The sequence below is a fragment of the Oncorhynchus masou genome, chromosome 31 (assembly GCF_036934945.1).
Source record: "Oncorhynchus masou masou isolate Uvic2021 chromosome 31, UVic_Omas_1.1, whole genome shotgun sequence".
In the NCBI taxonomy this organism is placed as follows: domain Eukaryota; kingdom Metazoa; phylum Chordata; class Actinopteri; order Salmoniformes; family Salmonidae; genus Oncorhynchus; species Oncorhynchus masou.
Genome location: NC_088242.1, coordinates 60,699,707 through 60,726,956, shown reverse-complemented (window position 1 = coordinate 60,726,956; position 27,250 = coordinate 60,699,707). Strand labels below are relative to the sequence as shown.

General features: G+C 47.7%; 1 protein-coding gene across 1 annotated transcript in view; it reads left to right on the top strand.

Moving 5' to 3' along the window:
- Positions 1-27,250, top strand: part of LOC135524222 (neural-cadherin-like) — a 131,864-nt gene that overhangs the window by 68,053 nt on the left and 36,561 nt on the right. The window contains exons 19-22 of the mRNA XM_064951568.1: positions 7,875-7,968; positions 8,585-8,769; positions 10,572-10,798; positions 23,954-24,231. Coding sequence (XP_064807640.1) covers positions 7,875-7,968; positions 8,585-8,769; positions 10,572-10,798; positions 23,954-24,231 — 784 coding nt within the window. The remainder of the gene's footprint in view (positions 1-7,874; positions 7,969-8,584; positions 8,770-10,571; positions 10,799-23,953; positions 24,232-27,250) is intronic.

Below are 27,250 nucleotides of genomic sequence, written 5' to 3'. Positions count from 1 at the left end.
TAGGAGTGTCTGAGAGTGTCTGAGAGTTGGAGTGTCTGAGAGTGAGAGTCTGAGAGTTGGAGTGTCTGAGAGAAGGAGTGTCTGAGAGAAGGAGTGTCTGAGAGTGGGAGTGTCTGAGAGAAGGAATGTCTGAGAGTAGGAGTGTCTGAGTAGGAGTGTCTAGGAGTGTCTGAGAGTAGGAGTGTCTAGGAGTGTCTCAGAGTAAGATTGTCTGAGAGAAGTGTCTAGGAATGTCTGAGAGAAGGGGTGTCTAGGAGTAGGAGTGTCTACGAGTGTCTGAGAGAAGGAGTGTCTGAGAGAAGGAGTGTCTGAGAGTAGGAGTGTCTGAGAGAAGGAGTGTCTGAGAGAAGGGGTGTCTAGGAGTATGAGTGTCTGAGAGTAGGAGTGTCTGAGAGTTGGAGTGTCTGAGAGAAGGAGTGTCTGAGAGAAGGAGTGTCTGAGAGAAGGAATGTCTGAGAGTAGGAGTGTCTGAGAGTGTCTGAGAGTTGGAGTGTCTGAGAGTGAGAGTCTGAGATTTGGAGTGTCTGAGAGAAGGAGTGTCTGAGAGAAGGAGTGTCTGAGAGTGAGAGTCTGAGAGAAGGAGTGTCTGAGAGAAGGAGTGTCTGAGAGTGGGAGTGTCTGAGAGAAGGAATGTCTGAGAGTAGGAGTGTCTGAGAGTGAGAGTCTGAGAGAAGGAGTGTCTGAGAGAAGGAGTGTCTGAGAGTTGGAGTGTCTGAGAGTTGGAGTGTATGAGAGTAGGAGTGTCTGAGAGTAGGAGTGTCTGGGAGTAGGAGTCTGAGAGTAGGAGTGTCTGAGAGTAGGAGTGTCTGGGAGTAGGAGTGTCTGGGAGTAGGAGTGTCTGGGGGTATGAGTGTCTGAGAGTAGGAGTGTCTGAGAGTAGGAGTGTCTGGGAGTAGGAGTGTCTGGGAGTAGGAGTGTCTGAGAGTAGGAGTGTCTGAGAGTAGGAGTGTCTGAGAGTAGGAGTGTCTGGGAGTAGGAGTGTCTGGGGGTATGAGTGTCTGAGAGTAGGAGTGTCTGAGAGTAGGAGTGTCTGGGAGTAGGAGTGTCTGGGAGTAGGAGTGTCTGAGAGTAGGAGTGTCTGAGAGTAGGAGTGTCTGAGAGTAGGAGTGCCTGGGAGTAGGAGTGTCTGAGTGTTGGAGTGTCTGAGTGTTGGAGTGTCTGAGAGAAGGAGTGGCTGAGAGTAGGAGTGGCTGAGAGTAGAAGTGGCTGAGAGTAGGAGTGTCTGGGAGTGTCTGAGAGTTGGAGTGTCTGAGAGAAGGAGTGTCTGAGAGTAGGAGTGTCTGATGGAAGGAATGTCTGAGAGTGAGAGTCTGAGAGTTGGAGTGTCTGAGAGAAGGAGTGTCTGAGAGAATGAGTGTCTGAGAGTGGGAGTGTCTGAGAGTAGGAATGTCTGAGAGTAGGAGTGTCTGAGAGTGAGAGTTTGAGAGAAGGAGTGTCTGAGAGTTGGAGTGTATGAGAGTAGGAGTGTCTGGGAGTAGGAGTGTCTGGGAGTAGGAGTGTCTGGGAGTAGGAGTGTCTGGGGGTATGAGTGTCTGAGAGTAGGAGTGTCTGAGAGTAGGAGTGTCTGAGAGAAGGAGTGTCTGAGGAGGAGTGTCTGAGAGTAGGAGTGTCTGTGAGTAGGAGTGTCTGTGAGTAGGAGTGTCTGGGGGTAGGAGTGTCTGAGAGTAGGAGTGTCTGAGAGTAGGAGTGTCTGGGAGTAGGAGTGTCTGAAAGAAGGAGTGTCTGAGAGTAGGAGTGCCTGGGAGTAGGAGTGTCTGAGTGTTGGAGTGTCTGAGAGAAGGAGTGGCTGAGAGTAGGAGTGGCTGAGAGTAGAAGTGGCTGAGAGTATGAGTGTCTGGGAGTGTCTGAGAGTTGGAGTGTCTGAGAGAAGGAGTGTCTGAGAGTAGGAGTGTCTGATGGAAGGAATGTCTGAGAGTGAGAGTCTGAGAGTTGGAGTGTCTGAGAGAAGGAGTGTCTGAGAGAATGAGTGTCTGAGAGTGGGAGTGTCTGAGAGAAGGAATGTCTGAGAGTAGGAGTGTCTGAGAGTGAGAGTCTGAGAGAAGGAGTCTGAGAGTAGGAGTGCCTGAGAGTGAGATTCTGAGAGGAGTGTCTGAGAGAAGGAGTGTCTGGGAGTAGGAGTGTCTGAGAGTGGGAGTGTCTGAGAGTAGGAGTGTCTGAGAGTAGGAGTGTCTGAGAGTGAGAGTTTGAGAGAAGGAGTGTCTGAGAGTAGAAGTCTGAGAGAAGGAGTGTCTGAGAGAGGAGTGTCTGAGAGAAGGAGTGTCTGGGAGTAGGAGTGTCTGAGAGTTGGAGTGTCTGAGAGTGAGAGTTGGAGTGTCTGAGAGAAGGAGTGTCTGATGAGAGTAGGAGTCTGAGAGAAGGAGTGTCTGAGAGTAGGAGTGTCTGAGAGTAGGAGTCTGAGAGAAGGAGTCTGAGAGAAGGAGTGTCTGAGTGTAGGAGTGTCTGAGAGTAGGAGTGTCTGAGAGTAGGAGTGTCTGGGAGTAGGAGTGTCTGAGAGTAGGAGTTGCTGAGAGTAGTAGTGTCTGAGTGTTGGAGTGTCTGGGAGTAGGAGTGTCTGGGAGTAGGAGTGGCTGAGAGTAGGAGTGGCTGAGAGTGGAAGTGTCTGAGAGAGGAGTGTCTGAGAGTAGGAGTGTCTGGGAGTAGGAGTGTCTGAGAGTGGGAGTGTCTGAGAGTAGGAGTGTCTGGGAGTGTCTGAGAGAAGGAGTGTCTGAGAGTAGGAGTGTCTGATGGAAGGAATGTCTGAGAGTAGGAGTGTCTGAGAGTGAGATTCTGAGAGGAGTGTCTGAGAGTAGAAGTCTGAGAGAAGGAGTGTCTGAGAGAAGGAGTGTCTGGGAGTAGGAGTGTCTGAGAGTAGGAGTGTCTGAGAGTAGGAGTGTCTGAGAGTGGGAGTGTCTGAGAGAAGGAGTGTCTGAGAGTTGGAGTGTCTGAGAGAAGGAGTGTCTGGGAGTAGGAGTGTCTGGGAGTAGGAGTGTCTGAGAGTTGGAGTGTCTGAGAGAAGGAGTGTCTGAGAGTTGGAGTGTCTGAGAGAAGGAGTGTATGAGAGTAGGAGTCTGAGAGAAGGAGTGTCTGAGAGTAGGAGTGTCTGAGAGTAGGAGTGTCTGAGTAGGAGTGTCTGAGAGTAGGAGTGTCTGAGAGTAGGAGTGTCTGAGAGTAGGAGTTGCTGAGAGTAGTAGTGTCTGGGAGTAGGAGTGTCTGGGAGATGGAGTGTCTGAGTGTTGGAGTGTCTGGGAGTAGGAGTGTCTGGGAGTAGGAGTGGCTGAGAGTAGGAGTGGCTGAGAGTGGAAGTGTCTGAGAGAAGGAGTGTCTGAGAGTAGGAGTGTCTGGGAGTAGGAGTGTCTGAGAGTGGGAGTGTCTGAGTGTTGGAGTGTCTGAGAGAAGGAGTGTCTGAGAGTAGGAGTGGCTGAGAGTAAGAGTGTCTGGGAGTGTCTGAGAGTAGGAGTGTCTGATGGAAGGAATGTCTGAGAGTAGGAGTGTCTGAGAGTGAGATTCTGAGAGGAGTGTCTGAGAGTAGAAGTCTGAGAGAAGGAGTGTCTGAGAGAAGCAGTGTATGGGATTAGGAGTGTCTGAGAGTTGGAGTGTCTGAGAGAAGGAGTGTCTGAGAGTTGGAGTGTCTGAGAGAAGGAGTGTCTGGGAGTAGGAGTGTCTGGGAGTAGGAGTGTCTGAGAGTTGGAGTGTCTCAGAAAAGGAGTGTCTAAGAGTTGGAGTGTCTGAGAGAAGGAGTGTATGAGAGTAGGAGTCTGAGAGTAGGAGTGTCTGTGAGTAGGAGTGTCTGAGAGTAGGAGTGTCTGAGAGTAGGAGTGTCTGAGAGTAGGAGTGTCTGAGAGTAGGAGTCTGAAAGTAGGAGTGTCTGGGAGTAGGAGTGTCTGAGAGTAGGAGTGTCTGAGAGTTGGAGTGTCTGGGAGTAGGAGTGTCTGGGAGTAGAAGTTTCTGGGAGTTGGAGTGTCTGAGAGTGGGAGTGTCTGAGAGAAGGAGTGTCTGAGAGTTGGAGTATCTGAGAGAAGGAGTCTGAGAGTAGGAGTGTCTGAGAGTAGGAGTGTCTGAGAGTAGGAGTGTCTGAGAGTAGGAGTGTCTGAGAGTAGGAGTGTCTGAGAGTAGGAGTCTGAGAGAAGGAGTCTGAGAGTAGGAGTCTGAGAGTAGGAGTCTGAGAGAAGGAGTCTGAGAGAAGGAGTGTCTGAGAGAAGGAGTCTGAGAGTAGGAGTGTCTGAGAGTAGGAGTGTCTGAGAGTAGGAGTGGCTGGGAGTAGGAGTGTCTGGGAGTAGGAGTGTCTGGGAGTAGGAGTGTCTGGGAGTTGGAGTGTCTGGGAGTAGGAGTGTCTGAGAGTGGGAGTGTCTGAGTGTTGGAGTGTCTGGGAGTAGGAGTGTCTGGGAGTAGGAGTGTCTGGGAGTAGGAGTGGCTGAGAGTGGGAGTGTCTGGGAGTAGGAGTGTCTGAGAGTAGGAGTGTCTGAGAGTGGGAGTGTCTGAGTGTTGGAGTGTCTGAGAAGAAGGAGTGTCTGAGAGTAGGAGTGTCTGAGAGTAGGAGTGTCTGAGAGTAGAGTGGCTGAGAGTAGGAGTGGCTGAGAGTAGCAGTGTCTGGTAGTGTCTGAGAGTTGGAGTTTCTGAGAGAAGGAGTGTCTGAGAGAAGGAGTGTCTGAGAGAAGGAGTGTCTGAGAGAAGGAGTGGCTGAGAGTAGGAGTGTCTGGGAGTGTCTGAGAGTAGGAGTGTCTGAGAGTAGGAGTGTCTGGGAGTGTCTGAGAGTAGGAGTGTCTGAGAGAAGGAGTCTGAGAGTCGGAGTCTGAGAGTAGGAGTCTGAGAGAAGGAGTGTCTGAGTGTAGGAGTGTCTGAGAGTAGGAGTGTCTTAGAGTAGGAGTGTCTGAGAGTAGGAGTGTCTGAGAGAAGGAGTCTGAGAGAAGGAGTGTCTGAGTGTAGGAGTGTCTGAGTGTAGGAGTGTCTTAGAGTAGGAGTGTCTGAGAGTAGGAGTGTCTGAGAGTAGGAGTGTCTGAGAGAAGTCTGAGAGTAGAAGTCTGAGAGAAGGAGTGTCTGAGTGTAGGAGTGTCTGAGTGTAGGAGTGTCTTAGAGTAGGAGTGTCTGAGAGTAGGAGTGTCTGAGAGTAGGAGTGTCTGAGAGTAGGAGTGTCTGAGAGTAGGAGTCTGAGAGAAGGAGTGTCTGAGTGTAGGAGTGTCTGAGAGTAGGAGTGTCTGAGAGTAGGAGTGTCTGAGAGTAGGAGTGTCTGAGAGTAGGAGTGTCTGAGAGTAGGAGTGTCTGAGAGAAGGAGTCTGAGAGTAGGAGTGTCTGAGAGTAGGAGTGTCTGAGAGTAGGAGTGTCTGAGAGTAGGAGTGCCTGAGAGAAGGAGTCTGAGAGAAGGAGTGTCTGAGTGTAGGAGTGTCTGAGAGTAGGAGTGTCTTAGAGTAGGAGTGTCTGAGAGTAGGAGTGTCTGAGAGTAGGAGTGTCTGAGAGTAGGAGTCTGAGAGTAGGAGTGTCTTAGAGTAGGAGTGTCTGAGAGTAGGAGTGTCTGAGAGTAGGAGTGTCTGAGAGTAGGAGTGTCTGAGAGTAGGAGTGTCTGAGAGTAGGAGTGTCTGAGAGAAGTCTGAGAGTAGAAGTCTGAGAGTAGAAGTCTGAGAGTAGGAGTCTGAGAGTAGGAGTCTGAGAGTAGGAGTCTGAGAGTAGGAGTGTCTGAGAGAAGGAGTCTGAGAGTCTGAGAGTAGGAGTCTGAGAGTAGGAGTGTCTGAGAGTAGGAGTCTGAGAGTAGGAAGTCTGAGAGTAGGAGTCTGAGAGTAGGAGTCTGAGAGTAGGAGTCTGAGAGTAGGAGTCTGAGAGTAGGAGTGTCTGAGAGTAGGAGTGTCTGAGAGTAGGAGTGTCTGAGAGTAGGAGTGTCTGAGAGAAGTCTGAGAGTAGGAGTCTGAGAGTAGGAGTCTGAGAGTAGGAGTCTGAGAGTAGGAGTCTGAGAGTAGGAGTCTGAGAGTAGGAGTCTGAGAGTAGGAGTCTGAGAGTAGAAGTCTGAGAGTAGGAGTCTGAGAGTAGGAGTCTGAGAGTAGGAGTCTGAGAGTAGGAGTCTGAGAGAAGGAGTCTGAGAGAAGGAGTGTCTGAGAGAAGGAGTGTCTGAGAGAAGGAGTCTGAGAGTAGGAGTCTGAGAGAAGGAGTCTGAGAGAAGGAGTCTGAGAGTAGGAGTCTGAGAGTAGGAGTCTGAGAGAAGGAGTCTGAGAGAAGGAGTCTGAGAGAAGGAGTGTCTGAGAGAAGGAGTCTGAGAGAAGGAGTGTCTGAGAGAAGGAGTCTGAGAGAAGGAGTCTGAGAGAAGGAGTCTGAGAGAAGGAGTGTCTGAGAGAGTCTGAGAGAAGGAGTCTGAGAGAAGGAGTGTCTGAGAGAAGGAGTCTGAGAGAAGGAGTCTGAGAGAAGGAGTCTGAGAGAAGGAGTCTGAGAGAAGGAGTGTCTGAGAGAAGGAGTCTGAGAGAAGGAGTCTGAGAGAAGGAGTCTGAGAGAAGGAGTCTGAGAGTAGGAGTCTGAGAGTAGGAGTCTGAGAGAAGGAGTGTCTGAGAGAAGGAGTCTGAGAGAAGGAGTGTCTGAGAGGAGTCTGAGAGAGTCTGAGAGTCTGAGGAGTCTGAGAGAAGGAGTGTCTGAGAGAAGGAGTCTGAGAGAAGGAGTGTCTGAGAGAAGGAGTCTGAGAGTAGGAGTGTCTGAGAGAAGGAGTCTGAGAGAAGGAGTCTGAGAGAAGGAGTCTGAGAGAAGTAGTGTCTGAGAGAAGGAGTCTGAGAGAAGGAGTGTCTGAGAGAAGGAGTGTCTGAGAGAAGGAGTCTGAGAGAAGGAGTGTCTGAGAGAAGGAGTCTGAGAGAAGGAGTGTCTGAGAGAAGGAGTCTGAGAGAAGGAGTGTCTGAGAGAAGGAGTCTGAGAGAAGGAGTGTCTGAGAGAAGGAGTCTGAGAGAAGGAGTCTGAGAGAAGGAGTCTGAGAGAAGGAGTCTGAGAGAAGGAGTCTGAGAGAAGGAGTGTCTGAGAGAAGGAGTGTCTGAGAGAAGTGAGTCTGAGAGAAGGAGTCTGAGAGAAGGAGTCTGAGAGAAGGAGTCTGAGAGAAGGAGTCTGAGAGAAGGAGTCTGAGAGAAGGAGTCTGAGAGAAGGAGTCTGAGAGAAGTAGTGCTTATTTAGGGTCAGATTTTTATTCCCCCTTTTATTCATTATGATTTAAACGGTCAAATGTATCATATGTTAGCACTCCAATTTAGAGATGCTTTGTGAATATGGGTCCAGGATTTTACCCAAGTTAACACAGCAGGGAGGATGCGGACTAGGTAGGGAAGGTTCTTTCTGCGTATCTATTCTGTTGTCTGAATGCGTAATTGAAACACCTACGGCTAATATTACAATTTCTTTTCAGCATTTCATGATTCTTGATTGCAAATCCTTCTTTCTGGTTTAACAACATTCTACCCCCCACACGCTCTCCACTCTACTAATTGTATCTGGCCCTAATGTTGACCTGAACATTACGAGATCTGTGGTGTTCCTCAGGGGGGATTGTTAGGCCAATTAACATTCTGATCATGGACCTGGCTGTTTCAGTTTAGTTTTCAGTAATTGTATGAAATACTGCAGCAATATGACACATACATTCATACAGGCTCCCATTGTTTACCCAGCTGCAGTACCCTGGCGCTGGGACTCGATAATAACATAATCCATACTGAGATAGCCCTGACTTCCTTAAGCCCTCAGTGCTCCTCGCAGCTCAAGTACTGGGAGTCTATTCAACCCAGACAGTGGGACTTCACACTCATGAACAGAATAGGAAGAACAGAAACAGCAGAATCACAGAACAGCAAATAAGAAAAGGGCCAAAGATAAGCAACCTGGGGCCTCTATCACGTTGGGTTTGTTTTCAGACAAAAATCAATGTCTTTGTGTGCGTTGTACAGGAAAGATGCAGACTACTTCACTGGGCAAGGTCTATGCCCCTGATCCTGATGATTGGGACAACAAGACCTACACCTTAGATGCAAGAGGAATGAAGTAGGTGTTATGTTTGTCTATAAGTAAGAAGACACCATTGACAACATGTTACAGGAGATCTATATGTACAGGACAGTTAATCAGTTAAACAGTTATAATATATACAAATAGAGATGGAAGGGATTGGAGGATATCATATAAAATCAACACCATTTCATACTTGGTCAGCGAGTGCTTATTCAACATGAACATCTGATCCGATCGCCTCAACCCCTATAGAACGTTCCCTATGTGTTGAAATGATGAAGAAATATAATCAACAGTGATTGCTACTATGCTGAACATGGCAATCATATTCAGAGCAATCGGAGGATGCATTTGTATCCTGTCAACTGGTGGAATTGTGGGGAGAAAAAGATCAAGAATGTTTTCTCCGTGATTGTTTACAATTTAGCATCCATCACAGTCAGGGAGTAAAAGAAAAATCCCAATTGCATATTTTACACATTCCTGTTTCATTCATATGGACTTGAACAAGGAGGAACTACTTGGCCTTGTCCAATAATAGACACTTATTTTCTTATTTATATGTGTTTTTTAATATTTTCCATTGCATGCCGTAATGAATACGACCAAGTCATTCAAGTTTTCCACAACGTTCCTGCCCTACCAACAGGTATTTCACCTTAGACAAGAGTACAGGTCACCTGGCCATCAAACAGAATACCCTAGCGGGCAGCTACTATCTCAGAGTGGGCGTGTCGGATGGGGTGTGGCCGGACGTGGTCTCGGGGGTCACAGTTCACGTGCGGGAGCTGGAGGACCAGGCAATCCATTTGTCAGCCTCCCTGCGTCTCACAGGTAGGCTACAGCAGCGTGACAGTGTAGTTCTAATCTAATCTACAGTCTATGATAGGGCCTTGTGTTTTGGTTTATCATGTCACGGTTTAACCTTTATTTAAAGCTTTTTCATCAAACTGTCCCCTTTTCATTTGCGACATAGCACCATCCTCAGACAATTTCATTCATTTTTGGTCTAATTCTAATTTCTGGGGAAAGGCTTAAAATAATGATTCAAATCCAGGTCATGTGACTTGATTAGCAAAAACACAGGGCCCTCATGATAAAGGCTGTGTCTGAAAAGAATACTAGCTGTCAAATCCTTGTTTCCTCTACCCTTATTGTTTCGTCAATTCCTCTCAAAGCGCAATGGAGGATAGGACTCAAGGTCTCTCTCTGGACCTCCTCATCCAATGAGCTTGGAGAGGAATTCAGGAAACAAGAACAGAAGAAGTAATAATTTGGCAGCTAGTGAGGTTTTCAGACAGAGCCTTGTTTTTTGGTTTTTTTATGACTACAGTACGTGACTTGACAGGAGAAAGTTTGGGACAAAAGTTTCTCCCGTCAGGTCACGTGATAAATTAAAGCTTCAGGCCCTAGTCAAGTCATGACCCACTCACAGTTCAGCAACTACATTGATGCTACTGCTGCTGCTGTTACTCCACAGCAGGATTGCTCTATAGGAGAAGATTATCTAACAAAGTTTATGTTGATACCAGCTCTGGAGTCTGAACCTGTCAACATGAGTTACTTTATCCATTTGTTTTCCTTTCTCTCGCTCTCTGTCACTTGTCTCTCCACCCACACCAAGCATCTGGTTTTTTTGTTCTCCTTTTCTTTCCTTCCTTTGTTGGAGAGATATAGAGTGTAGCTTTCAAGAAATGTGTTTGCTTTGAGAAAGACAATAACTGCCAAGTTATTATGACTGAATAAACTCAGACATTAGAGTGGATGAGGTTGTCAAATGAATTAAGGTGGAATCAGCATCTGCTCAGTGAACTTAAACAGGAGAAAGAAGAAGAAATGAGTTATAAAGTCTCAGGATCTGGAATTGATCCTCCTGAGGCTCCACTGTAAGCTAGCAAACCCACTGGATCCAGGTTGCTTTTTAAGCTTTTTCTGAAGATTTAAGCATTTGCCGTTGAATGTGGGTCTCACGGTCTCCCTTACAAGCTGTACCACACAGCTATACAACCAATAGTCCCTATCACTTCAAGTAGCAGTGTGTGTCAAACATGTGGTGCCTTTTTCACAAAAACAAATGCAGTTTAATGTCTTGGTCTTGTGGCTCTCTCTGGGCATATCCCAATTGTTAAGGTCAATTTCAAACTGCCAGGTTAGTCCTTGACATTTGAAAATCCATTGTATGAATAGACTACAAGGCTATTAGGCATACTAGGGAATCATTTTCACTTTGTATAGATTAAAGATGACTTTTTCCACCCTCTCCGATATTATTAGAGGAGACGCATAGCTAATGCTTTGACCTCTAAATCTATTTAATAGTGAGGCCGTCAAATGGTTAATACCAGAACCAAAGAGTCAGGTCTCGCTGGAAATAATGAAATAACAGTAAGTAAAATAGTTTCACCTCATGGGTGAGTGAACTGACGTGTAGCCAGCAAATGTCCATCGAGAGGAGTTTTGGAGATTGCATTTGATAATAGAACCAAGACTGAGAACACTTTGATCCACTCTGCCTGTCAGTGAGTAGTGAACGTTCAGTGAACGTGTGTATGTGTGTCTCTCTCTTTCTGTGTGTGTGTGTGTGTGTGTGTGTGTTTTGTGTGTGTTTGTTTTTTTTTTATTTCTCCCTTCTGCAGGCATCACTGCTAGGGATTTTATTGAGTCCCAGGTGGACAAGACGAGTCGACAGGATATGTTCAGGGGCTTCCTGTCTGAACACCTGTCCGTCAGATTAGGCGCCATCAACGTATTCAGCCTGACAGACGTAGGACTGAAGACGCTGGACGTGCGCTTCTCTGTGCACAGCGACAGCTACCTTCGCCCAGAGAAACTACATGGATTCCTTGCGGTGCATAAGAAGAAGGTACGCCTCAAAGATTTCCCTTCTTGAAGATAGGGATCTTAGCTCATACATCTCTAGGTGCATAGCAGAGCTTGGCGTTCTTGAGATAATTCCTTTATCAGCCAAGAGGTGCAGTGTGCATTCATATCCTTTTCATTCATGTTGTTCACATCAACTCTCCCCCTTGTGTGTTCACACCTGTTTCCTCATTCCCTCTCTATCTCTCCTCAACTACTTCCCTCTATCTTTTAAATCAAAGCAAATTAAATGTTATTTGTCACGTGCGCCGAATACAACAGGTGTAGATTTACCGTGAAATGCTTACTTACGAACCTTTTCCCAACAATGCAGTCACTGCAACCCCCCCATCCAGGTCTCTGATCACTACCTTGTTTCCTTTTCTGTCGATCTCTCCTCCAACCTTAGCCACTCAGCCCCTACCCAGATGATTGCGACGACGCAATCTTCTCTCTCTCTCTCTCTCTCTCTCTCTCTCTCTCTCTCTCTCTCTCTCTCTCTCTCTCTCTCTCTCCGATCATCTCTCCCTTATACTAAATCTGTCTCCATCCTGTCTCCTGATTCTGCCTCTTTGACCCTACTCTCCTCCCTTTCTGCATCCTATGACTCACACTGTCCCCTTTCCTCCCAGCCAGCTTGGCCCTCCCCTCCTGCTACGTGGATGAGTGACTCATTGCGAACATACAGAACAGGGCTGCAGGCAGCTAAGCGAAAATGGAGGAAATCTAAACGTCTGGATGACCTATCATCCTTTTACTTTCTCCTCTCTACCTTCTCTTCTTCTGTATACGCTGCTAAAGCCACTTTCAATCACTCTAAATCTTAAACTTCTGCTTCTAACCCACCTTCTCCTCCCTCCTTAATCACCCCCCTCCTCCTCCCTCTCTGCCGACGATTTTGTCAACTACTTTGAAAAGAAGGTTGACGACATCCGCTCCTCATTCACTCAGCCTATTAAGTCCACTGGTCCCACTCAAACAGAACTACCCTACTCCTTGACCTCTCTCTCCAGATGAAATCCTGCAACTAGTGGAGGTCCAGCCACCCGACAACCTGCTGCTCGACCCAATCCCCTCTTCCCTTCTCTGGAGACCTTCTCCCATTCCTCACTTCTCTCATCAACTAATCCTTGACCACTGTTTGTGTCCCCTCTGACTTCAAATGGGCCTGAATCTCCTCCTCAAGAAACCAACACTTAAAAACTACAGACCAGTATCCCTTCTTTATTTTCTTTCCAAAACACTTGAGTGTGCTGTCTCTGACCAAACCCTCACTATCTCTCTCAAAACTATATTCTTGACGCTAAGTAGTCAGGATTCAAGACGGGTCACTCAACTGAGACTTCTCTTCTCTGTGTCACGGAGGCTCTCTGCACTGCCAAAGCTGACTCTCCCTCCTCTGTTCTCATCCTCCTAGATCTATCCACTGCCTTTGACACAGTAAGCCATCAGATCCTCCTCTCCAACATCTCAGGCCTGGGCATCTCAGGCTCTGCACACTCTTGCATTGCACTGGGTTAGGGTACAATAAGATCGCTCTTATTGTACCAGGCGAAGTGGAGAGGATCTGTGTCTTTACAACACTCTCGCTACTGGTGTCCCCTAGGGCTCGGTTCTAGGCAATCTCCTCATCTTTCTATGCATCAGGTCACTAGGCTCTGTCATATCCACAAATGGTCTCTCCTATCATTGCTATGCGGGTGACACTCAACCCCCTTCTGACACTCAGGTCGTGACACGCATCTCTGCGTGCTTAGTAGATATCTCAAGCCTAGTAACTCAAGCTCAACCTTGACAGGACAGAGCTGCCCTTCCTCCCCAGGGAAGGCCTGGCCGCTCCAAGACATCTCCATCACAGTGTCCCCATCCCAAAGTGCAAAGAACCTTGGTGTGACCCTGGGAACACCCGGTTGTTCTCTGCAAACATCAAAGCAGTGACTCGCTCCTGCAGGTTCATGCTCTACAACAATGGTATTCAAACGTTTTCAGCGGGGACTCAACTTTTTTTTGCGACAGAATTTCTAAGGTCTACATTTTTTTCACAAAGAATTTCTTGCGACCCTACCACACCCCAAACCTAATGTCACAACCTTAAAATCTGTAACTTTTGATTTTTACATTGAAAGGTTGCTGGATCAAATCCCACAGCTACAAGGTAAAAATCTGTCGTTCTGCCCCTGAATGAGACTGTTAACCCACTGTTCCCCGGTAGGCCGTCATTGTAAATAAGAATTTGTTCTTAACTGACTTATCTAGCTAAATGAAGGTTAAAAATAAATAAAACATTTATATATTGTCCCATGCAATAATCTGTACTCTGATTTATATATTAAATTTTTTACATTTTGCAATCCAACTGCAGTTCCACGACTTTGAATACCACTCCTCTACAACATCCGTGGAGTGCGACCCTACCCCACAGAGGAAGCGGCGCAGATCCTAATCCAGGCACTAATCCAGGCAAAATGTTAATGTTATGTACTTGAGTGAAGACCCAAAAGCGGTTTTAACAGAAAACAGAGTTCTTTAATGAAAAAACAGGAATGGCATAAATCCTCTTCCAACGTTGACAATGGAACAAAAAGAACGTAGTATAGTGCAGGATGCACCTGCCAGGCAGACTCCGACAGGATAGGACAAGGTGGAAGCAAACGAGACGACAGCTTGCTTCTGGCATCAAAAACACAAACAAGAATCAGACACTGAAAGTAGCAGGAACAGAGAGAGAAATAGAGACCTAATCAGAGGGGAAGAGAGAACAGGTGGGACAGAGTGAATGAGCTAGTTAGGGAAGATGTAGAACAGCTGAAGAATGAGAGACAGAGAAGGTAACCTAAAAAGACCAGCAGAGAGAGACAGAGTGAAGAGAAAGGACAGGAACAGACATAACAAGACATGACAGTACCCCCCCACTCACCGAGCGCCTCCTGGCGCACTCGAGGAGGAAACCTGGCGGCAACGGAGGAAATCATCGATCAGCGAACGGTCCAGCACGTCCCGAGAGGGAACCCAACTCCTCTCCTCAGGACCGTACCCCTCCCAATCCACTAGGTACTGATGACCACGGCCCCGAGGGCGCATGTCCAAAATCTTACGAACCCTGTAGATGGGTGCGCCCTCGACAAGGATGGGGGGAGGGACGAGCGGGGGCGCGAAGAACGGGCTTAACACAGGAGACATGGAAGACCGGGTGAACGCGACGAAGATAGCGCGGGAGAAGAAGTCGCACTGCGACAGGATTAATGACCTGGGAAATACGGAACGGACCAATGAACCGCGGGGCCAACTTGCGAGAAGCTGTCTTAAGGGGAAGGTTCTGAGTGGAGAGCCATACTCTCTGACCGCAACAATATCTAGGACTCTTGGTCCTACGCTTATTAGCGGCCCTCACAGTCTGCGCCCTATTACGGCAAAGTGCCGACCTGACCCCTTCCAGGTGCGCTCGCAACGCTGGACAAAAGCCTGAGCGGAGGGGACGCAGGACTCGGCGAGCTGAGATGAGAACAGCGGAGGCTGGTACCCGAGGCTACTCTGAAAAGGAGATAGACCGGTAGCAGACGAGGGAAGCGAGTTGTGGGCGTACTCTGCCCAGGGAGCTGTTCTGACCAAGACGCAGGGTTACGAAAAGAAAGACTGCGTAAAATGCGACCAACAGTCTGATTGGCCCGTTCGGCTTGACCGTTAGACTGGGGATGAAAGCCGGACGAGAGACTGACGGAAGCCCCAATCAAACGGCAAAACTCCCTCCAAAATTGAGACGTGAACTGCGGGCCTCTGTCGGAAACGACGTCAGACGGAAGGCCATGAATTCGGAAAACATTCTCGATAATGATCTGAGCCGTCTCCTTAGCAGAAGGGAGCTTATCGAGAGGAATGAAATGAGCCGCCTTAGAGAATCTATCGACAACCGTAAGAATAACTGTCTTCCCCGCTGATGAAGGCAGTCCGGTGATGAAATCTAAAGCGATGTGAGACCACGGTCGAGAGGGAATGGGAAGCGGTCTGAGACGGCCGGCAGGAGGAGAGTTCCCAGATTTAGTCTGCGCGCAGACCGAACAAGCGGCGACAAATCGACGCGCGTCACGTTCCCGAGTGGGCCACCAGAAACGCTGGCGAATGGAAGCGAGCGTACCCCGAACCCCGGGGTGGCCGGCTAACTTGGCAGAGTGGGCCCACTGAAGAACGGCCGGACGAGTAGGAACGGGAACGAACAGAAGGTTCCTAGGACAAGCTCGCGGCGACGGAGTGTGAGCGAGTGCTTGCTTTACCTGCCTCTCAATTCCCCAGACAGTCAACCCGACAACACGCCCTTCAGGGAGAATCCCTCGGGGTCGGTGGAGACCTCAGAAGAACTGAAGAGACGAGATAAAGCATCAGGCTTGGTGTTTTTTGAGCCCGGACGATAAGAAATAACAAACTCGAAACGAGCGAAAAACAGAGCCCAACGAGCCTGACGCGCATTAAGTCGTTTGGCTGAACGGATGTACTCAAGGTTCCTATGGTCAGTCCAAACGACAAAAGGAACGGTCGCCCCTCCAACCACTGTCGCCATTCGCCTAGGGCTAAGCGGATGGCGAGCAGTTCGCGATTACCAACATCATAGTTACGTTCTGACGGCGATAAGCGATGAGAGAAAAACGCGCAAGGATGGACCTTGCCGTCAGAGAGAGAGCGCTGAGAAAGAATGGCTCCCACGCCCACCTCTGACGCGTCAACCTCAACAACAAACTGACTAGAGATGTCAGGTGTAACAAGAATAGGTGCGGATGTAAAACGATTCTTAAGAAGATCAAAAGCTCCCTGGGTGGAAACGGACCACTTAAAGCACGTCTTAACAGAAGTAAGGGCTGTGAGGGGAGCTGCCACCTGACCGAAATTACGGATGAAACGACGATAGAAATTAGCGAAGCCCAGAAAGCGCTGCAGCTCGACGCGTGACTTAGGAACGGGCCAGTCAATGACAGCCTGGACCTTAAGGGATCCATCTTAATGCCCTCAGCGGAAATAACGGAACCGAGAAAAGGGACAGAGGCGGCATGAAAAGTGCACTTCTCAGCCTTCACATAAAGACAGTTCTCCAAAAGGCGCTGGAGGACGCGTCGCACGTGCTGAACATGAATCGAGAGAGACGGTGAAAAAATCAGGATATCGTCCATGTAAACGAAAACAAAAATGTTCAGCATGTCTCTCAGGACGTCGTTAACTAGTGCCTGAAAGACAGCTGGAGCGTTAACGAGGCCGAAAGGAAGAACCCGGTATTCAAAGTGCCCTAACGGAGTGTTAAACGCCGTCTTCCACTCGTCCCCCTCCCTGATGCGCACGAGATGGTAGGCGTTACGAAGGTCCAATTTGGTGAAAAACCTGGCTCCCTGCAGGATCTCGAAGGCTGAAGACATAAGAGGAAGCGGATAACGATTCTTAACTGTTATGTCATTCAGCCCTCGATAATCCACGCATGGGCGCAGGGACCCGTCCTTCTTCTGAACAAAAAAAAAAGAAACCGACAAATAATCCTCGAGAGCCTTACGTTCGGGAGCCGATAGAGAGTATAATCTACCCCGGGGGAGTAGTTCCCGGAAGGAGATCAATACTACAGTCATACGACCGGTGTGGAGGGAGAGAAGTGGCCTTGGAACGACTGAACACCGTGCGCAGATCGTGATACTCCTCCGGCACCCCTGTCAAATCGCCAGGCTCCTCCTGTGAAGAAGAGACAGAGGAAACAGGAGGGATAGCAGATATTAAACAGGTCACATGACAAGAAACATTCCAGGATAGGATAGTATTACTAGACCAATTAATAGAAGGGTTATGGCGCACTAGCCAGGGATGACCCAAAACAACAGGTGTAAAAGGTGAACGAAAAATTAAAAAAGAAATGGTTTCGCTATGATTACCAGAGACAGTGAGGGTTAAAGGCAGCGTCTCACGCTGAATCTTGGGGAGAGAACTACCATCTAAAGCGAACAAGGCCGTTGGCTCCCCTAACTGTCTGAGAGGAATGTCATGTTCCCGAGCCCAGGTCTCGTCCATAAAACAGCCCTCCGCCCCAGAGTCTATCAAGGCACTGCAGGAAGCAGATGAACCGGGCCAGCGGAGATGGACCGGAAAGGTAGTGCGTGATCCAGAAGGAGAGGCCTGAGTAGTTGCGCTCACCAGTAGCCCTCCTCTTACTGATGAGCTCTGGCTTTTACTGGACATGAGGTGACAAAATGACCAGCGGAGCCGCAGTAGAGACAGAGGCGATTGGTGATTCTCCGTTCCTTCTCCTTGGCCGAGATGCGGATACCCCCAGCTGCATAGGCTCAGCATCCGAGCCGGCGGAGGAGGGTGGCAGTGATGCGGCAGGTGGCAGTGATGTGGAGAGGGGAGCAACGGAGAACGCGAACTCCTTTCCACGTGCTCGGCGACGAAGATCAAACCGTCGCTCTATGCGAATAGCGAGAGCTATTAAGGAGTCCAGACTGGAAGGAACCTCCCGGGAGAGGATCTCATCCTTAACCTCGACGAGGAGACCCTCCAGAAAACGAGCGAGCAAAGCCGGCTCGTTCCAGTCACTAGAGGCAGCGAGAGTGCGAAACTCAATAGAATAATCCGTTATGGATCGATTCCCCTGACATAGGGAAGACAGGGCCCTGGAAGCCTCCTCCCCAAAAACAGAACGGTCAAAAACCCGTATCATCTCCTCCTTAAAGTCCTGAAACTGGTTAATACACTCAGCCCTCACCTCCCAGATTGCCGTGCCCCACTCACGCGCCCATCCGGTAAGGAGAGAAATGACGTAGGCGATGCGGGCTGCGCTCCTGGAGTAAGTGTTGGGCTGGAGAGAGAACACCACATCACACTGAGTGAGGAATGAGCGGCACTCAGTGGGCTCCCCAGAGTAACAGGGCGGGTTGTTGATCCTGGGCTCCGGAGACTCGGAAACCCTGGAAGTGGGCGGTGGATCGAGGTGGAGTTGGTGAACCTGTCTTGTGAGGTCGGAGACTTGGACGGCCAGGGTCTCAACGGCATGTCGAGCAGCAGACAATTCCTCCTCGTGTCTGCCTAGCATCGCTCCCTGGATCTCGACGGCGGAGTGAAAAGGGTCCGGAGCCGCTGGGTCCATTCTTGGTCTGATTCTTCTGTTATGTACTTGAGTGAAGACCCAAAAGCGGTTTTAACAGAAAACAGAGTTCTTTAATGAAAAAACAGGAATGGCATAAATCCTCTTCCAACGTTGACAATGGAACAAAAAGAACGTAGTATAGTGCAGGATGCACCTGCCAGGCAGACTCCGACAGGATAGGACAAGGTGGAAGCAAACGAGACGACAGCTTGCTTCTGGCATCAAAAACACAAACAAGAATCAGACACTGAAAGTAGCAGGAACAGAGAGAGAAATAGAGACCTAATCAGAGGGGGAAGAGAGAACAGGTGGGACAGAGTGAATGAGCTAGTTAGGGGAGATGTAGAACAGCTGAAGAATGAGAGACAGAGAAGGTAACCTAAAAAGACCAGCAGAGAGAGACAGAGTGAAGAGAAAGGACAGGAACAGACATAACAAGACATGACAGTTAAATGTTAAAAAATAATACAAATTTGCTAAGAATCACAATGGAAAAAATTACGAGACTATATACTAGGAGTGCCCATATTGAGTCAATGTGAAGAGGTACGAGGTAGTTAGTTAATATGTGCATGTAGGTAGGGGTGACTAGGCAATCAGGATAAATAATAAACAGAGTAGCAGCACTGTATATGAAGAGTGTGAAAGTGTCTCTATGTGTAAGTGTGTGTATGTGTGTGTGGTGTCAATATGTGTGTGAGCGTGTGTAGTCTTAGGTAGTCTACTGTCACGCCCTGACCTGAGATATCTCTTTTTTCTTTATATTTTGGTTAGGTCAGGGTGTGACTAGGGTGGATACGCTAGTTTTTGTATTGTCTAGGGGTTTTGTATCAAATCAAATCAAATCAAATTTTATTTGTCACATACACATGGTTAGCAGATGTTAATGCGAGTGTAGTGAAATGCTTGTGCTTCTAGTTCCGACAATGCAGTAATAACCAACAAGTAATCTAACTAACAATTCCTAAACTACTGTCTTATACACAGTGTAAGGGGATAAAGAATATGTACATAAGGATATATGAATGAGTGATGGTACAGAGCAGCATAGGCAAGATACAGTAGATGGTATCGAGTACAGTATATACATATGAGATGAGTATGTAAACAAAGTGGCATAGTTAAAGTGGATAGTGATACATATATTACATAAGGATGCAGTCGATGATATAGAGTACAGTATATACGTATGCATATGAGATGAATAATGTAGGGTAAGTAACATTATATAAGGTAGCATTGTTTAAAGTGGCTAGTGATATATTTACATCATTTCCCATCAATTCCCATTATTAAAGTGGCTGGAGTTGTGTCAGTGTGTTGGCAGCAGCCACTCAATGTTAGTGGTGGCTGTTTAACAGTCTGATGGCCTTGAGATAGAAGCTGTTTTTCAGTCTCTCGGTCCCAGCTTTGATGCACCTGTACTGACCTCGCCTTCTGGATGATAGCGGGGTGAACAGGCAGTGGCTCGGGTGGTTGATGTCCTTGATGATCTTTATGGCCTTCCTGTAACATCGGGTGGTGTAGGTGTCCTGGAGGGCAGGTAGTTTGCCCCGGTGATGCGTTGTGCAGACCTCACTACCCTCTGGAGAGCCTTACGGTTAAGGGCGGAGCAGTTGCCGTACCAGGCGGTGATACAGCCCGCCAGGATGCTCTCGATTGTGCATCTGTAGAAGTTTGTGAGTGCTTTTGGTGACAAGCCGAATTTCTTCAGCCTCCTGAGGTTGAAGAGGCGCTGCTGCACCTTCTTCACGATGCTGTCTGTGTGAGTGGACCAATTCAGTTTGTCTGTGATGTGTATGCCGAGGAACTTAAAACTTGCTACTCTCTCCACTACTGTTTCATCGATGTGGATAGGGGGGTGTTCCCTCTGCTGTTTCCTGAAGTCCACAATCATCTCCTTAGTTTTGTTGACGTTGAGTGTGAGGTTATTTTCCTGACACCACACTCCGAGGGCCCTCACCTCCTCCCTGTAGGCCGTCTCGTCGTTGTTGGTAATCAAGCCTACCACTGTTGTGTCGTCCGCAAACTTGATGATTGAGTTGGAGGCGTGCGTGGCCACGCAGTCGTGGGTGAACAGGGAGTACAGGAGAGGGCTCAGAACGCACCCTTGTGGGGCCCCAGTGTTGAGGATCAGCGGGGAGGAGATGTTGTTACCTACCCTCACCACCTGGGGGCGGCCCGTCAGGAAGTCCAGTACCCAGTTGCACAGGGCGGGGTCGAGACCCAGGGTCTCGAGCTTGATGACGAGCTTGGAGGGTACTATGGTGTTGAATGCCGAGCTGTAGTCGATGAACAGCATTCTCACATAGGTATTCCTCTTGTCCAGATGAGTTAGGGCAGTGTGCAGTGTGGTTGAGATTGCATCGTCTGTGGACCTATTTGGGCGGTAAGCAAATTGGAGTGGGTCTAGGGTGTCAGGTAGGGTGGAGGTGATATGGTCCTTGACTAGTCTCTCAAAGCACTTCATGATGACGGAAGTGAGTGCTACGGGGCGGTAGTCGTTTAGCTCAGTTACCTTAGCTTTCTTGGGAACAGGAACAATGGTGGCCCTCTTGAAGCATGTGGGAACAGCAGACTGGTATAGAATATGTCCGTAAACACACCAGCCAGCTGGTCTGCGCATGCTCTGAGGGCGCGGCTGGGGATGCCGTCTGGGCCTGCAGCCTTGCGAGGGTTAACACGTTTAAATGTTTTACTCACCTCGGCTGCAGTGAAGGAGAGACCGCATGTTTCCGTTGCAGGCCGTGTCAGTGGCACTGTATTGTCCTCAAAGCGGGCAAAAAAGTTATTTAGTCTGCCTGGGAGCAAGACATCCTGGTCCGTGACTGGGCTGGATTTCTTCCTGTAGTCCGTGATTGACTGTAGACCCTGCCACATGCCTCTTGTGTCTGAGCCGTTGAATTGAGATTCTACTTTGTCTCTGTACTGAAGCTTAGCTTGTTTGATAGCCTTGCGGAGGGAATAGCTGCACTGTTTGTACTCGGTCATGTTACCAGACACCTTGCCCTGATTAAAAGCAGTGGTTCGCGCTTTCAGTTTCACGCGAATGCTGCCATCAATCCACGGTTTCTGGTTAGGGAATGTTTTAATCGTTGCTATGGGAACGACATCTTCAACGCACGTTCTAATGAACTCGCACACCGAATCAGCGTATTCGTCAATGTTGTTATCTGACGCAATACGAAACATGTCCCAGTCCACGTGATGGAAGCAGTCTTGGAGTGTGGAGTCAGCTTGGTCGGACCAGCGTTGGACAGACCTCAGCGTGGGAGCTTCTTGTTTTAGTTTTTGTCTGTAGGCAGGTATCAGCAAAATGGAGTCGTGGTCAGCTTTTCCCGAAAGGAGGGCGGGGCAGGGCCTTATATGCGTCGCGGAAGTTAGAGTAACAGTGATCCAAGGTTTTTCCACCCCTGGTTTCGCAATCGATATGCTGATAAAATTTAGGGAGTCTTGTTTTCAGATTAGCATGGTCTGATTATTGTATAGGGTTTTTGTATGTCTAGGGTTTTGTAGGTCTAGGTATTTGTATGTTTTATGTTTATGGTGGCCTGATATGGTTCCCAATCATAGGCAGCTGTTAATCGTTGTCTCTGATTGGGGATCATATTTAGGTAGCCATTTCCATTTGGTGTTTGTGGGTTCTTGTCTATGTGTAGTTGCCTGTCAGCACTCATTTGTATAGCGTCACGGTTTGTTGTTTTGGTTCGTTTGTTCAGTGTTCATTCTTATAATATAATAAAGAATGTATGCATACCACGCTGCGCCTTGGTCCGATTTATACGACGTACGTGACATCTACAGCATATATATATATATATATGTGTGTGTTGGAGTGTCAGTGTAGTATGTGTGAGTCCAGTGAGTGTGCATTGAGCCGGTGTAAAATAAACGTTTAAATAAAAAGGGGGTTGGCTGCCAAGCAGTTGTCATACCAAGCGGGGATGCAGCCAGTCAAAATGCTCTCAATGGTGCAGATCTATAACGCCTCCTGAGGGGGAAGAGGCGTTGTCGTGCCCTCTTCACGACTGTGTTGGCGTGTTTAGACCATGATAATTCCTTACTGATTTGGACACAGAGGAACTTGAAGCTCTTGACCTGCTCCACTACAGCCCTGTCGATGTGAATGAGGCTGTGCTCGGCCTTCTGTTTCCTGTAGTCCACGATCAGCTCCTTTGCCTTGCTGACGTTGAGCGAGAGGTTGTTGTCCTGGAATCACACTGCCAGGTCGCTGACCTCCTCCCTATAGGCTGTCTCGTCGTTGGTAATCAGGCCTCTCACCGTTGTGTTGTCGGCAAACTTTATGATGGTGTTGGAGTCATGAGCGGCCACACAGTCGTGGGTGAACAGGGAATACAGGAGGGGACTAAGCACGCACCACTGAAGGGTGTTGAGGGTCAGCGTGGCGGTCCTGAGCTTAGTGATGAGCTTGAAAGGGCACTATGGTGTTGAATTCTGAGCTGTACTCAATGAACAGCATTCTCACTTTGGTGTTCCTTTTGTCCAGGTGGGAAAGGGCAGTGTGGACTGCAGCAGAGATTGCGTATTCTGTGTTTCTGTTGGGGTGGTGTACGAATTGGAGTGGGTCCAGGGTGTCTGGGATGATGGTGTTGATGTGAGCCATGACCAGCCTTTCAAATTATTTCATGGCTACAGACATGAGTGCTACGGGGCAATGGTCATTTAGACAGGTTAGCTTGGCGTTCTTGGGCACAGGGACTATGTTGGGGCGGCAGGGTAGCCTAGTGGTTAGAGCATTGGACTATTAGCTGGAAGGTTGCAAGTTCAAATCCCCAAGCTGACAAGGTACAAAACTGTTGTTCTGCCCCTGAACAGGCAGTTAACCCACTGTTCCTAGGCCGTCATTGAAAATAAGAATTTGTTCTTAACTGACTTGCCTAGTAAAATAAAGATAAAATAAAAAATAAATAAATGGTGGTCTACTTGAAACATGTAGGTATTACAGAATGGGTCAAGGAGAGGTTGAAAATGTCAGTGAAGACACAAGACAGCTGGTCAGCGTTCTGAGTACGTGTTCTAGTAATGCCTCTGGGCGTGCGGCCTTGTGAATGTTAACCTGTTTAAAGGTCTTGCAGGGGCTATAGAGAGCATGATCACACAGTTGTCCAGAACAGCTGGTGCTCTCACAAATGGTTCAGTGTTGCTAGCCTCGAAGTGAGCATAGAAGGCATTTAACTCATCTTGTAGACTTGTAGACTCGCTGGGCAGCTCGCACCTGGGTTTCACATTGTAATTTGTGATAGTTTGCAAGCCCTGCCACATCCGATGAGCATCAGAGAAAGGGCAGTGTGGTAGGATTTGATTTTAGTCCTGTATTGACGCTTTGGCTGCTTGATGGTTCGTCGGAGGGCGTAGTGGGATTTCTAATAAGTGTCCAGAATTGTGTCCCACTCCTTGAAAGCGTCAGCTCAAGCCTTTAGTTCAGTGTGGATGTTGCTTCTGTTTGGGATATGTACGTACGGTCACTGTGGGGATGACGTTGTCAATGCACTTATACATTTTTTAATATATTTTTATTTATTTAACCTTTATCAAAGCAATCACCAGCTGATAATTATAATTATGCGGCGTTTAATTTGGCCAGCGTTGTCAGGGTTTGGCCGGAGTAGGCCATTATTGTAAATAAGAATTTGTTCTTAACTGACTTGCCTAGGTAAATAAACTTCTCAATGCCATCGAATGAATCCTGGAACATACTCCAGTCTGTATCCTAGCATCCGCTTCTTCCCTCCATCCCTCCATCCCTCACTCATTTCATCTCCTTCCCTCTTTTGTCTTTCTCAGACCTCAGTCATTTATTGAAAATAAATCGGCCATTTTGCACCCTTGGTTATTTGAATGTAAATATGTCTATGTGCAAGGAGTATCAACTTGCCTCATCACACTCCTTCCTTCCTTCCTTCCTTCCTTCCTTCCTTCCTTCCTTCCTTCCTTCCTTCCTTCCTTCCTTCCTTCCTTCCTTCCTTCCTTCCTTCCTTCCTTCCTTCCTTCCTTCCTTCTCTTCCTTTCTCTTTCACTCTCTTTCCTTAGCTGCAGTCTCTGCTGCGGGTGAATGTGTCCCAGGTACAGGTGGATGAGTGTGTGTACACAGACTGCAGGGCGGGTGGGGGTTGCTCCACATACCTCAGCGTCAGTGACACGCCCACCCTGGTGGATGCTGGCAACAAGGCCCTGGTGTCTGTGACAGTGACTTCCTCAGCCGTGTGTGGCTGCACCGCCAGGGACCGTGTCCACCAGGCCTGTTCCTCCTACCCCACAAACCCCTGCTTCAATGGAGGCACCTGCATGGACACCCTCAGCGGGTACCGGTGAGCAGAGAGCAACGACTACAGCAACACACCTCACCTGAGGACCATGTGAACTGGGTTGTGTTTATTAAGGCACATCATAGCTGAAAACAAGATATAGGGCTGTTCTGACCATTTTCTTCCAATTTAACTCTACTGAACATGATTGTATCCTGTCTTTATTGTATTTAATTTATTACGCAAGATGAAATATACTTTCATAGGACACAACTAAGAGATGACTGAGACAAGGTGATAGAAATAGTCAAGAGGAAATCTACACACAGATGGTGATTTGGAGAAAATGAGATCCGAATCAGAAATGACACTCGAGCTACCTGGGAAAAAAATGTATTTCAGACTAGAATGACAATAAATTAAGGGTTAAAAAAATGTACAGTTCAATGATGAATTACCTCCTAATTAAATGCTAGAGCCTTGAACGCTAAGCATATACAGCAGTCAGAAATCCATAAAACCCAGTACAATTGCCCCATGTGGGCACATCACAGAGGAAACAGGATGGAGCTAATTTGATGATAAGGATTAATGGTAGGATTTAAGAAATGTAGGCCAGTGAGATTACAACAATAACTACCCACCCCTCTCTTGTAAGTGCTGACAACCTTTCACAATCCCACTTAATACCATTTACATGAACATGTAAAGTGAAGTTTGCCAGACAGACGTGCATACCGAATAACACGTCGGCCTTAAAACCTTAGAACATGAGGGTTACACTCATGGCCTGTGTCACAAATGGCACCCTTTTCCTTATATAGTGCACTACTTCTGACCAGAGCCCTATGGGCCCTAGGGTGCCATTTGGTGCACAGCCATGCGTTCTCTGTTTTTTATCTGCCACATCAGCTGCAGTCTGCAGTCTTGTGAGAGAAAGTCCTAGCCCTTGTCAGAATATTGATGCTGCTATATAACCCAAGGTGTATTCAGTATGTGCGTAAAAAAATCCAATTTCGGCACCATCCCATGTAGAGAGAGTTTAATAGCCAGTCTGAGACATTGCCTTATCAGATAGTGTCAGTCAAAAGGGAGAAACAGAGCAAGAAACATGCTCTGGAGTCTGGATTGGATAGGCATTGCTCTCTGGAGTCACATGGAAAATGCCTGGGAAGGTATGTGCTTGTGTGTGTGTGTGTGCGTGTCTGTAGTGTGTTCTTTTGTCCATGTGTGTGTGTGTGTGTGCTTAAGCACAAACGTGCATGCACTCTTTCTTCCGTATCTGTCTGTGTGTACACACAGTCTTTCCTAGAACCATCCCCCTGTCTCTCTCTCCAAATGGATCAGTATTCCTGACATGTGTTGGCCCTCTGCAGAATAAACAGAGTTGGAGACGGAGAGAAAAGAGAAAACAGACCCTAACAGTGCACAGCAGAGCCATATGCTCAGAGACGCCGCATGGAAATAGATGGCTGTGACATTCTCTACCTGCCCAGTTCGCCTCATATCACTTTTCACCAGGGATGTGAGAATATTCTGCTTCTCCCCTGTTTGGATCGAAAGTGTTGTTTTTCTCACTGCATGTATTGAATATCAAGTCATTTATTTGATTAAGATTTATGGCTCGTAGAAATGCAGTGGCACTAGTGGATGCATTCCATGAAGAAGTGGAGACACTCCATGAAGAAGTGGAGACAGTCCATGAAGAAGTGGAGACATGTCATGAAGAAGTGAAGACATGTCATGAAGAAGTGTAGACATGTCATGAAGAAGTGAAGACATGTCATGAAGAAGTGAAGACATGTCATGAAGAAGTGAAGACATTCCATGAAGAAGTGAAGACATTCCATGACGAAGTGGAGGCATTCCATGAAGAAGTGGAGGCATTCCATGACGAAGTGAATGCATTCCATGAAGAAGTGGAGGCATTCCATGAAGAAGTGGAGACATTCCATGAAGAAGTGGAGACATTCCATGAAGAAGTGGAGACATTCCATGAAGAAGTGGAGACATTCCATGAAGAAGTGGAGACATTCCATGAAGAAGTGGAGACATGTCCATGAAGAAGTGGAGACATGTCATGAAGAAGTGGAGACATGCCATGAAGAAGTGGAGACATGCCATGAAGAAGTGGAGACATGCCATGAAGAAGTGGAGACATGCCATGAAGAAGTGGAGACATGCCATGAAGAAGTGGAGACATGTCATGAAGAAGTGGAGACATGCCATGAAGAAGTGGAGACATGCCATGAAGAAGTGGAGACATGCCATGAAGAAGTGGAGACATTCCATGAAGAAGTGGAGACATTCCATGAAGAAGTGGAGACATTCCATGAAGAAGTGGAGACATGCCATGAAGAAGTGGAGACATGCCATGAAGAAGTGGAGACATGCCATGAAGAAGTGGAGACATGTCATGAAGAAGTACAGACATTCCATGAAGAAGTGGAGACATGTAATGAAGAAGTGGAGACATGTCATGAAGAAGTGGAGACATGTCATGAAGAAGTGGAGACATGTCATGAAGAAGTGGAGGCATTCCATGAAGAAGTGGAAGCATTCCATGAAGAAGTGGAGGCATTCCATCAAGAAGTGGAGGCATTCCATGAAGAAGTAGAAGCATTCCATGAAGAAGTGGAGGCATTCCATGAAGAAGTGGAGGCATTCCATGAAGAAGTGGAAGCATTCCATGAAGAAGTGGAGGCATTCCATCAAGAAGTGGAGGCATTCCATGAAGAAGTAGAAGCATTCCATGAAGAAGTGGAGGCATTCCATGAAGAAGTGGAGGCATTCCATGAAGAAGTGGAGGCATTCCATGAAGAAGTGGAGGCATTCCATGAAGAAGTGGAGGCATTCATGAAGAAGTGGAGGCATTCCATGAAGAAGTGGAGGCATTCCATGAAGAAGTGGAGGCATTCCATGAAGAAGTGGAGGCATTCCATGAAGAAGTGGAGGCATTCCATGAAGAAGTGGAAGCATTCCATGAAGAAGTGGAGGCATTCCATGAAGAAGTGGAGGCATTCCATGAAGAAGTGGAGGCATGCCATGAAGACGATCAATTCATTCTGCTTAATTTTGTTCT